The following is a 12,998-nucleotide window of genomic DNA, read 5'->3' as shown; positions in this document are numbered from 1 at the left end:
TTTTAAGTAATTAAAAATGAAAACACAACATGTTCTGTTTGTAACTTGTTTTAATTATTATTATTTCCTAGTAGTAGCCTAGTTATTGTGTGTTTCATTAGCATATCTTTGTTTTAAATTAAATTAAATTAAATTAAATTAAATTAAATTAATTAAATTAAATTAAATTAAATTAAATTAAATTAAATTAAATTAAATTAATTAAATTAAATTGGAACAGAGCCAATGGAAAATGAATCAATGGAATAAAATTAAATGAAAATCAGAAAAGCACTGCACACATTGGATACATTCAGTCTGCCAGCAGAGGTCAGTCTAATGTCAGGGATTACAATTGATTCACATGGGCTCGTTTGGACATTTTTTATGTTGGTCTTCAAACTTAAAGCTAGGATTGTGGTATGCTTACTGTTTTAGGGTATTCTAAGTACAGCTGTCCTCATAGCTCAAAACCACCTTATTTTATTTTCATTTTTATATTCTCTTTAAACAGGTGCAGGCAGCTATGAGGAAACAACAACACCACCACCGCCAAACCCCTTTGTGATTCACACCCTCTTATGAAGCAAATTGATTGGACTGCAAAAAACTGACCGTTGTATTTTACGGCAAGTCAGGAGACTGTAGATAAGTTGTAATAATGTAAATAACTTTCTTTCTCAGACCAATTGGTTCCCTTCTTAAGAGCTTAATGTAGGAGCCACGGGTGGCTAAATGATATCGGTTTCTGCTAAAAATCATCTTTAATATTCTAATTAAGACAATAAAAGTCACCTAATGTTTGGATATCTTGAGGGTGACTACATTTTTGGGGGGTGAACTATCCCTTTAGCTCAGGGGTGCCCAAACTTTTTTTGTATAAAAGGTCAAAAACCAAATATCATTGAGAGCCGTGGGCTGAAGGTAAATATATTAAACTATAATGCATTAAAGTTGTCTTGGGTAATTTCTTAATTTATTAGAAAACATTACTTTAAATCGTATTAACTAATGCAGTATGACATTTAAAATGATAACGTATTGCAATAAAAGCTTAAACAATCACATTTATCACACAGTTCAATGCTGAATACACTAGTCAAGCACAATCTGTCTTTGCCTTAATTTGTCCTTTAGTCGTTGGGTGACAGTATGTGCATTTAAAATAAATCTGATTTATTTGCATTGAAACATTTAAACATGAAACATTTAATTGAAACATTTAATTTTAGTTAGGTTTTACAATGAAACAAAGAAACAAGAGGTTAGATTAGATTAGAAATGGCAATCTCTAAACCCTCCCCAATATTCTTCCCCTTAAAATCTCTATTCAGAAGGCCTGTTAGAGGTGATCAATTGATAATAGATTTTTTTCAATTCATTAATTTTACATGGTCTCAACAATCATTTGCACACATGTATGTTATGTTGGTCTCTGTCAACTTTACTTATAAAATTACAATTGTCTGGGCACCGCAGACCCATCAAATGGAGGTCTGGTCCCACTGGCCTTGTCCATAATCTGCCCTTGAGTAACTGCCTTTAAGTAACTATAATTATAAGCCAAAAGTATAAAGTAGAATGTTTCAGACTCAATGAGAGCTAGACCAAGGCCTCCATTCATCCAGTTCTGCCCTCATTTTAGCTGGTGATCCCATCATACACCACACCCTGCAATTGAGGTCTGCAGCTGGAGACCTTCAGCCATTTTCAGTCCACTGAGGATTCACCTCTCGTGTACCACATCAAGAATTCAGTCCTCACTCAGAAAACCTTTCTTTTTTAAGTCAAATGATGGGGCTGGATTCTCCACAGTACCAAATTGTACTAACTACTACATTTGCTGCTTTTAAGGTTTCTCTGTCCTTGAATGATTTAGAAAGAGCGACACATTTTGCTTATTTTCTGCTTGATACAACATTATGTCTACTTTGCAAAAAGCAATGAACTGCATCTTTTTTTGCCTGTATACAATAGTATCTTGTGCAAACTGTAGAGGAGTGGTAAGTTTGGAGAGGGGTCTGGCTGCAGACTTGGTGCAGATGCAATCTGAGCTGCATCCAATGCTTTTAAATGCACTCATCTAACCCCACCCCTACCCCTACCCCTCACAGTGACGTCACTAGTTCCATTGAGAGCATTGTGTCTGACATTGCATCTTTGAGCGATGCAATCTCAGCTTGCATCATAAAGGCTGCATCCAGATACTATTGTCAGTTTGGGGAAATATGTTAAAGTGAAAATTTATATGCCTGCTAGTTAGTATAAGTGTTCGGTAAAGTTACTTTTAAAGGTAATTTATTACAATCTGAAGTCACCATTAAAAAAGTAACTAAATGTGTTGCTTAGTTATTTTTTTTATGAAAGTAATGTGTTCCAACACTCAACATTATTATTTTTATAATTATTAATTGATTTAATAATTGATTAACTAGTTTTATACTTTTATTAGCTTGGCATATTTCACCTTAGTATGCACTTAAACTGACAAAACATGTCATATATTTCTCAAATCAACTCACTCTTTAATAAAAAAACCAGCCTACAAACCAGCCTGATTTCACGAGAAAACGTAAGTATTTTATGTTTTGTCAGTTTAGTGCTTAATTCGTATGAATTTGTACGAGTTCAGTCGTACGAAATTGTACGATTTTAAAAAGGAGGCGTGGCACCTAACCCCACCCCTAAACCCAACCGTCATTGGGGGATGAGCAAATCGTACTAAATTGTACGAATTAGATTGTACGAATTTATACAAATTAGCCACTAAATCAAAAAGTTACGAATTGCCGTGAGATTGTTTTGCTACAAACACATCTTGTAACTCATCAAATAATGTCCTACAAACCCCTACTGAAAAAAAAACAGCTTAAACCAGCCTAGGCTGGTTGGCTGGTTTTAGCTGGTCGACCAGCCTGGTTTTAGAGGGGTTTTGGCCATTTCCAGGCTGGTTTCCAGCCATTTCCAGCCTGGTCTTAGCTGGTCAGGCTGGGAGACCAGCTAAAACCAGCTTGACCAGCCTAGCCAGGCTGGGAGCCCAGCCAAAACCAGCTATGTCCAGCTTAAACCAGGCTGGTCAGGCTGGTTTAAGCTGGATTTAACTGGTCATTTTCCAGCCTGACCAGCTAAGACCAGGCTGGAAATGGATGGAAACCAGCCTGGAAATGGCCAAAACCCCTCTAAAACCAGGCTGGTCAAACAGCTAAAACCAGCCAACCAGCCTAGGCTGGTTTAAGCTGGATTTTTCAGCAGGGACACTATTACACAATTAATTATTTTATAAAATTAATTTACAAAACATGAATAATGCTCTCTGCTGTTTCAAAATCACTTGAGTAAATGATACATGATGATAATGCACGTTTACGTAACAGTACACGATTATTTTAAGTTCTTTTATGCCAACATTTTCCTTCCAATTTTAGATTATTGGCAATACAGATTATAGGAGGAACTTCCAGTTTGAGGAAGTTCCATTTAAAAAGATTCAAACAAACCATAGTTGTGTTACTAATTTAAAAACCTCATCAGTTTGACTTCATAAGCTGTAAAGGTCCTGTTTTCAGATGTCAGAAGAATAACATAAAGCTTGGTGTTATAATGAAAGCCGATATTTTGTTTACAAAAAGGACAACACAACTATAGCGTGTGTATTATCTCTAATTTACATTGCACATTGTTCATACATTGTAAATGATGAATAAATCATTGGAATGCACAAAGAATCTTGTTATGTCATCACACAGATACTTTCAGATGCAATTTTCACTTTCTAAATTCTAATCTTTTGTTAGGTAAACACAAGATCGGTTGTGTGTCAAAATAACTGATCATATTTTACAATATTAACAATTATATTCCAGTTAATGATTAATGCAATGCCTGTTACATAATACAGACATAATAATACAGCGATATATAACATGCATTGCTGCAAAAATAATTAGAAATTGATCTGTTACTGCTTTTAGATGTTTAAATGTTTGATGGTTGTATGCATGAGAGGTATAATGTCTCATCATTGAAACTAGTGTATGAATTATTATTATTGCAGATTTTGCTCATTTTTTGAACAGTTTAGCATAAATATATTTGAAATCACTACTTACTTCTATTTTTAAAAAATATATATTTATTATCTGTTTTTTGTCCTGTCTCTGTAATCCTGTTGCACTGTAGAGACTCTGTCACGAAAACAAATTCCTCGTATGTGTAAACATACCTGGCAATAAAGCTCTTTCTGATTCTGATTCTGATTCTGATGACTCCCATAATTTACACAAAGCATGATGGGGCATAGAGAAAAGGTGGACAAACTGGTGGACAAAATGTAAAGACTGCTGAGTAGATTTATTTTCGATGAAATTTGGTCCTCACAACAACAGCATTTCATGGCCCTAATAAACAAAGGTCTGGAATTTAGTGTAAAAGTGCAGGCTTTAAAATGACACTGCTGTCATTTCATGCTCTTGTCATGCATGATACATGATCAGTCTGTAGGCATGCAGCCACAAAACCATCATGGTTGACTAAAGGACAGGGTTTGTGACACTCAAGATAATGAGTGACTTCACCAACTATTAGCCTGGCCTCCGTAAAGTGGATTTCATGTACAGGCATTACTTTGACAACATCATTGTCTGTATGCAAAAAAAAGCAGTTATAGATAATCCACAGTTTAGTCCATTTAGAGTAAAAAAAACAACCCGGCTATGTCTCTACTTTTGGACTGGTCATAGCACTTACAAACTTACTGATTGCTTTTATTGTTCTCTTTATTAGTAACATTTAAGTGCCACCTAGTAAATAAATGAGAATACTAAGAATTTGGTCCTGATGATTAGAATTGTCCAGTAATGCATAATAAAGTAGTTAGGATATTGACCACTGCTTCACGATAATCACACCCAAAGAGAATACCAACGCTATCTCACGCCAATTCGTAATTTTTTGTTTTAGTGACTAATTTGTACGATCTCACTTGTACATTTTGGTACGATTTGATCATCCCCCAATGACAAAATTATGTTATTGGACAACCGGCAAGGCTCAAATGCATTTCTAGGACCCTATTGTTCCTGATCCATTTAGTAGAGGGTAGTTGGGTTTAGGGGATGGAGTTCTATTAGAAATAGTACATTTTCGTATGGCTGAACTCATATGAATTCGTTGAAATTAGCCACTAAACTAGAAATACGCCAGTCCATTATTTTTTCAAGAGTCTCGTGTTGTCTGATTCTGAGACTCTGAGCAACAGCTTTGATAACTCTTGATTAGACGCTTTAGCATGACAGACATGGCAGACAGTAAATAGTGGTTCTGATGTCTGTCACATTACAGTCTATCCTGAGGGCTAATGGCTTCTAGCACTTTTTCCACTGCTGTAATCAAGCAATAATGTTTGAGACTACCTAAAAAAAGCCTTTAATGCGATGCTCTAGTGCAGGAACTCAGCAGAAGCACAGACAGCTTAATGCAAGGTAATTATTATTTAAGGAGACATTTGTTTCCCCTTCTTTCATCAAAGGCACAAATTATGTTGTACAGACATTCTGGGCAATTGAGAAATCTGAGAGACATTTCTTTGCATTTTAAAAGGTATACTGTTATGCTTTTTGCACTTTCAACTTCCTTTAATGTTCTAAAAAGTTGAACTTCAAAGAGAATTATTCTCTTGATCAGTAAACATTGTTTCTTATGGTGACAAGTTACGAAAACTCATGCATTCACTGTAAAATATATTAAGGTAACGCTAACCATTTGAGGAAACCAGTTGCAGCAAACCATTTCAAAAACTAATCATAATGAGTTCTGTGAACTTAATCCATTTGAGTAAATGAAGCAATTTGAGCACAGTAAAACCCAATAAATGAAGAGAACTCAAACCAACTAAGTACTGTAAAACTCAATAAGTTAAGGCAACTCAAACCATATGAGGAAACCAATTGCAACAAACCATTTAAGTTCAAAAACTAATCCTAATAAGTACTGTGAACTTAATCCATTTAAGTAAACGAAGCAATTTGAGCACAGTAAAACCCAATAAATGAAGAGAACTCAAACCAACTGAGTACTGTAAAACCCAATAAGTTAAGCCAACTCAAACCATTTGAGGAAACTAATCTATATGAGTATTGTGAACTCACTCCATTTAAGTTGAAGTAATGAAGTATTTAATTAACTCATTACCTTCAACGCTGAGTTCAAAACTCTTTTCAAATGAGTAGAATTTTTGAAATTGTTAAATTTTGAGTTAACTACACCCATTTCATTTGATAAAGCGGACTGTTGGGTTTTACAGTGTATTAAAAACACAAACAAACTGTGAAAACATTGTCATTCATTTAACATGACGCGCACACACAAATTCTCACAACACATGCAAATACAGAAACATGCTACAAATGTGCAGACCACAATGGAAGTGCATCGGGAGAGCCCAAAAAGTGACAAACCGTCTGCTTCCTATTTAAAGTTATTCATGAAATAAGATTTTCATTTAACATCAATTGTGCAATTTGTCAGATTATAGAGTAAAAATCCAAGGTTCGACACAATACCTTCATGTTGTCCCAACACAAATCAATTAAGTTAACTGTTATCTTAATTGTTTTTGCAAATTTAAGTGGACTGAACAAAAAACAATTAAGTTTTCCCAAAAAAATCTTTAATAATTGTGTTTATTAGCTCATTTTAGATAAGAAGTCTAGGACCAAAAATATACAAACAACAAGAAATCGACAAGGATGTTACAATAAACAAAAACTTCACCTTTTAGATCTCCAACAACACCACTGACTCTTAACAGGAATCAGCTGTGTTTGTCACTTTTTATGTAGCCCTGATACATGGTATGCACTATTTACAGCCTGTTTCTGTATTTGTATGTGTTGTGGGAAAATGACATGCGTGTGTGCTGGTAAACTGGTGAAGATGTTTAAGTTTGAGGAGTCTGAGTTCTCTCTGCCAACAACTTTGTTTCTAGACTTCATCAAAACACCTCAAATATATGCATTATTCCAAGCCTTAAAAAATTAAAGGCAACAGGAAAAGACTAAATAAATTGACACTGACTTTGCCTATCTTCATATTCCCCCATTTCCAAAGATTTATATAAACAAACCATTGTCATATTGATGGTCTGGTGCATGCCTTCTATGAATGATTTGTATTTTCAGCGATTTCTTCCTGATAGTTTTTAATCCTCTTTTTTGTTTTGTTTTTCTTTACATTTGTTTTCTTTTAAATTGAAAACAAAGGTGTAAATATGATTGTTATATAGTCACATTTTTGTTGCATCTCAATAAAAGATTAATGAAAAAAACTCCTATCCAAGACATACCATCATGTTACAGAGATGCAGATGACTGATCTAATTTACTGTACACACTCAGAAATAAAGGTACGCGTGCTGTCAGTGGGGTGGTACCTTTTCAAAAGGTACACATCTGTACTTGAAGGGTCCATATTGGTACCTCTAAAGTATATATTAGTACCTACAAATTTTAAGAGGAACACTTTTGTAATTTTAAGGTACTATTATGTACCCTTGAGGTATTAATATGGACCTTTTAAGTGCAAATTTGTATCTTTCAAAAAGGTACCACCCCAGTGACAGATCGCGCAACTTTATTTCTGAGAGTGTACAGATACACATGTCGTTTCTTCCACAACTGTTCATATTCACAGACATAACCAAACTTTGTGTTTTTGTGTGATTTTGACATAAACTTGTGTATGTTTGACCGTGGATGGCATTGTTTTGGAGCATGCAAGCTTATAGATAATCTTAAGGCTAGCTTATTTCTTTAAAAAAAAAAGATTGTGCATTTGGGCAGCAGTGCCCTCATGGTTGGAGAGTTGGACTTGTGATCAAAAGGTTTGAGAAATGTATCCTCAACTGTTGCCAACGTCGAGGTCAAATTTATTATCTCCCTTAGGAGAGATTTGTTGTTAGAAAAAAGGTCTGCTGCACACATTAAAAACACTAATCCTAAAATACATCCTAATATAAATACTGTTCCAATAAAACAATCATTTAAAAAATGCCACAGCGATGACTGGCAACTGCTCCAAGAGTGTATTCACAATGTATGTGTGTGTGTGTCTGTGTGTGTTAAGATGCTCCGGATAAAAACTACCACTAAATAAAAAAAATCAATGAATAAAAAAATATATATATTATTGTATTTGAATTTAAGTCTACTAGACGTTAAAACGATTGTGAAAGTGTTGTTCTCATGCAGATAAGGACATTTTAATTGTGTCCACTCTTCATCACTTGACATCGTGCTGAGGGAATGAAAATAATATTTACATTATTCTCAGTTTTGTCATAGGTACCGGAGCATTAAACTCCTACTAGCAGGGCACCTGTTGCTGCGCAGCTGTATGAATCTGGCCTTTTCTAAAAGCGCAATTCTGAAAAGACAGCAAGTACCAATTTAGTGGAAAAGCACATACGTTATTTTAGGGAAACCACAGCAGCCTCTATTATAGGTTCCGCTTAAGGTTAGCCTGTGGGCAAACTTTTATTTCTGTCAGAGTGAAAAGGCACGCCCTCCGTCTGAAGATCTGAACAGAAATATCCTCCTAGGAATGTCCATTTCCTGACTATATACTCATGTATATAATAGACATTGTACATTTTATGTTGGTAAAAGTGATGCTTCATTGCAAATCCCCTATTATTGATACTATTTAACATCCGCACCCTCATAAAGCATTGCAAGCTGGTTCTTATAAGGGTTATGACAAGTCTCCATGAGGGATAATTATGGTGAGAAGGTCACACACGATGTTTTATGTACATATTAAGCCAGACTTATGCGCATTCGACCAGAGTTCGAGTGTGACTGCACTGAAATCCCGAAAAGTAAAGGTAACTCAAATCGTTTTAGGTAACCGATTGCAACAAACCATTTAAGTTCAAAAACTGATCCTAATGAGTTCTGTGAACTTAATCCATTTGAGTAAACGAAGCAATTTGAGCACAGTAAAACCCGATAAATGAAGAGAACTCAAACCAACTGAGTACTGTAAAACCCAATAGGCTAAGCCAACTCAAACCGATTACTACAAACCATTTGAGTTAAAAAAATCTAATCCATATGAGTACTGTGAACTAACTCCATTTAAGTTGAAGTAATGAATTATGCATTACCTCATTACCTTCAACACTAAGTTCAAAACTCTTTTCAAATGAGTAGAATTAACTTTCAGTATATTTTGAGTTAGCTACACTCATTTCATTTGATAAAGTTGACTGTTGGGTTTTACAGTGTGTATGAATTCAACATGTTAACTTTTTGACTTTAATGAATCGATTTATTTCAACCAGTGTTGACTAATAGTATCTCTTGAAGCTATTGTGTGTGTGACTATCCTCAATAAATGTGAAAATATCATAGCTGGACTCCAGGCTAACGCATTTGCCACATGATTGGGTGTGTCTTGCATCTCTTTTGGGAAGAAGTTTGACCACAATTGGTGGCCTGCTTTGGTCTGTGAAAACCTCACATCATTACACGCAAAAGCATGAAATTATGTCTCCAGCTCAGATAGAGCTGACAAAGCAGACGATTTGAGAACATTTAGATAGTTCACCATTAAATTTGAAAATAAGTTAGTGCAAGTTAAAAGTAAGGGATCCTTTAAAGTTTTTTTACAGTAGTGTTTTTTAGAATATTTCCCTTTCAGTGTCTACATTTCTGTTTCCAACATCCATTATTATTACTAATTGCAGTTATTTTTGTGAATTAGGAATGCTAGGAATGGAAATTCAGTCACGATTTAGGCATATTAATGTTGTTTTCATACCTGTATGGCTTTCCTTTCTCCATGGAACATTTAAAAGGTTTTAGTTACTGTGACTAAACAGGGAGTCATGCTAATATGGTGAGCTTTGATTTTGAGCATTGTAAACATTCATTAATTCACTGTAAAACCCCAAAATTTAGGGTAACTCAAACCATTTGAGGAAATCAATTACAACAAACCATTTAAGTTTAAAAACGAATCCTAATGAATACTGTGAACCTAATCCATTTGAGTAAATGAAGCAATTTGAGCACAGTAAAACCCCAAAAAATAAAGAGAACTCAAACCAACAGAGTACTGTAAAACCCAATACGTTAGGGCAACTCAAACCGTTTGAGGAAACCGATTGCAACAAACCATTTGAGTTAAAAAAAAAAAAAATCTATATGAGTACTTTAATCTTAATTCATTAAAGTAAAATAATGAGGTATTTAATTAACTCATTACCTTCAACACTGAGTTCAAAACTCTTTTCAAATGAGTAGAATTAACTTTAAGTAAATCTTGAGTTAATTACACTCACTTCATTTGATAAAGTTGACTGTTGGGTTTTACAGTGTTCATTTTTCTTAGTATCTTAGTATCTATTTCAGAGGTCACTACAGTGGAATGAACCACCAACTATTCCAGCATATGTTTTGCGCAACAGATGCCCATCCAGCCACAACCCATTACTTTGAAACACCCTTACACTCTCACATTCACACACACTACAGCCAATTTAGTTTATTCAATTCACTTATGTCTTTGGACTGTGGGGGAAACAGGTGCACCTGGAGCAAATCCACACTAACATGGGGAGAACATGCAAACTCCACACAGAAATGCCAGCCAGGACTCGAACCAGCGGCCTTCTTGCTGTGAGGCTACAGCGCTAACCACTGAGCCACCATGCCACCTCATTGTAATCATTCATTCATTTTCTTTTTCTTAGTGCCTTTATTAATCCGGGGTCGCCACAGCTGAATGAACCGCCAACTCATCCAGCACATTTTTTACGCAGCGGATGCCCTTCCAGCTGCAACCCATCTCTGGGAAACATCCATACACACTCATACACACACACACATTATGGACAATTTAGCCTACCCAATTCACCTGTACCACATGTCTTTGGACTGTGGGGGGAACCAGAGCACCCAGAGGAAACCCACGCGAATGCAAGGAGAACACGCAAACTCCACACAGAAACGCCAACTGACCCAGCTGAGGCTTAAACCAGCGACCTTCTTGCTGTGAGACGACAGCACTACCTTCTGCGCCACTGCGTTGCCCTCAATGTAATCAGTTTATTTTAATCAACAGGTTCTGTATGTCGTGATTGACACGTTTTTCACATTTATTTACAGTTATGAATTGCGTTATGGGACGTTAACTTTTAATGTTGAGAATTCAACTGTGCAGTTTACCAAAATGACTTTTAGTGACGTTTTAGTCCATAATATAAGAGAAAATGTTTATTACAAGGTTTTTGTACAGTAATTTTGGTCACACTTTATTTTGATTTTGTTGAATTTAAGTTACATTGCATCTACATGCCACCTAATTTTCATCAGATTATAAGTAGACTGTTAGGTTGAGGTTAGGGTTAGTGTAAGTTGACATGTACTTGCAAAGTTTTTTATAGTCAGATAAATGTCTGTTAAAGGAGCAGTATCAACAGATATTAAGCAGACAGTCTATTAATACTCAAACGGACCATCAAAATTAAGTGTTACCACAATTTCTAACACAAATCCAGACAATACATCATTTCAAACTATACAGATGTCAATACAAATCACTTTTTCAAACTTTTCAAAATCAAAAATTGATTTTTTTTAACTTTTTTAAATTGTAAAATTTTATTGAATAAATGAAAAAAAACATGAATCACTGTTAATTTACAGATATTTACGAATACTATCTTTTTAGCAATACATGCCTCTCTGATGTGTCCTACTTTGTCTGTATTCAAGTTACTTGCATAACTGTCATAAAAAAACACAATTATACTAAAATAATACAAAAACAATCCATTTTAAAGGTGGAATAGACCTTAATAGACCTTTTTAGTCCAAATAAACCACTATAAAAAGTTTTGATACAAAGGCTACAGCTAAAAAATCTGTTTTATACAAATCTCTGTAAATATTTTTGTCCATTTCATGACTGAATACAAAATTTTCCTCTGAAATCTCCATTATAATTTTTCAATGCCAACAGTGAATGAATTTTATTCTCAGGAATTTTAAATCCAAATAAACCACCTTAAGATCTCCATACATACTTTTCTTTTTCAAACTGAATCCAAAATCTTACATTAAAACCTCCATTAGTTGTCTACAGGAGATAAATGATGCTCAGTCCTTTCAAATCCACATAAATCTTTTTATTAATATATTAATATTATTTTTTCAAGATGAATCCAAAGTGCCATCAAAAACTACATTACACAAGTTGTTACCTTCCCGTATATTAAAGTAAAAGAAGGACCATTGCACACTACTGTTTATCACTTTATGATAATCCAGTTTTAAATTTCAATATTCTCAAGCACTCCATACTCAAACACAGAGTTCTGCATATCGATATACCAAATATCCCTCTTCACCTGTTGTGTAATGTTAGTAGGTCACTCACCAATCTTAACCTCCTGGCACGTGATCAATAACACCTGGGCCAAACAGATCCCCAGCCACACAGGTATCCTGAGGTGATGAACTGCACGCATTTTTTTTTACAGCCGGGTGGCTCAGGCCTTGCCTGTGCCTTCCACAAGAGGTAGAACTATTTCAAAAATCACAGCTTCACCATGCGAGATGCCCACTCCACCAGCGTCTGCCAGCCTCTGTGCGGACGCTCCCCGAATGAAAAGTGTGCACCTCCGCCCTGCACTTCTGCAGCCTCTCATCTGGCTGGAGCAAAAATAACTCCAGGCTCTAGTCTGCTCTGTGATGATGATGATGCACACTTAGAAACAGCACGAAGCAGAAATGCATCATGTGTCACTGTCAGAACACTACAAAGCTCACCGGCATCACTGAACAGTGGATTTAATTATATAGAATAACTACAGTATTTGCAGTGGGTTTTACTTGATTTCTTTAATGGAATATGTAAAACAGAGATACTGCAATGGGTTATTTGGATGTGTTTAATTGAGTTACACTATAAAGGTTGACAGATTTAAGATTTAAATAAACTTGTTCCATTAGATG

At 35.2% G+C, this 12,998-nt stretch overlaps 1 protein-coding gene across 2 annotated transcripts in view; it reads right to left on the bottom strand.

The window, feature by feature from the left end:
* Positions 1 to 12,766, bottom strand: part of col5a2b (collagen, type V, alpha 2b) — a 65,143-nt gene extending 52,377 nt beyond the window's left edge. For both annotated transcript variants that reach the window (XM_056459603.1, XM_056459604.1), the window contains exon 1: positions 12,421 to 12,766. In XM_056459603.1, coding sequence (XP_056315578.1) covers positions 12,421 to 12,511 — 91 coding nt within the window. In that variant the 5' untranslated portion in view covers positions 12,512 to 12,766. The remainder of the gene's footprint in view (positions 1 to 12,420) is intronic.
* Positions 12,767 to 12,998: the final 232 nt, after the last annotated feature.

Source organism: Danio aesculapii, chromosome 6 (assembly GCF_903798145.1).
Source record: "Danio aesculapii chromosome 6, fDanAes4.1, whole genome shotgun sequence".
NCBI lineage: Eukaryota > Metazoa > Chordata > Actinopteri > Cypriniformes > Danionidae > Danio > Danio aesculapii.
Note: the sequence above shows the minus strand (reverse complement) of the source record. Positions and strands in the feature narration are given on the sequence as shown.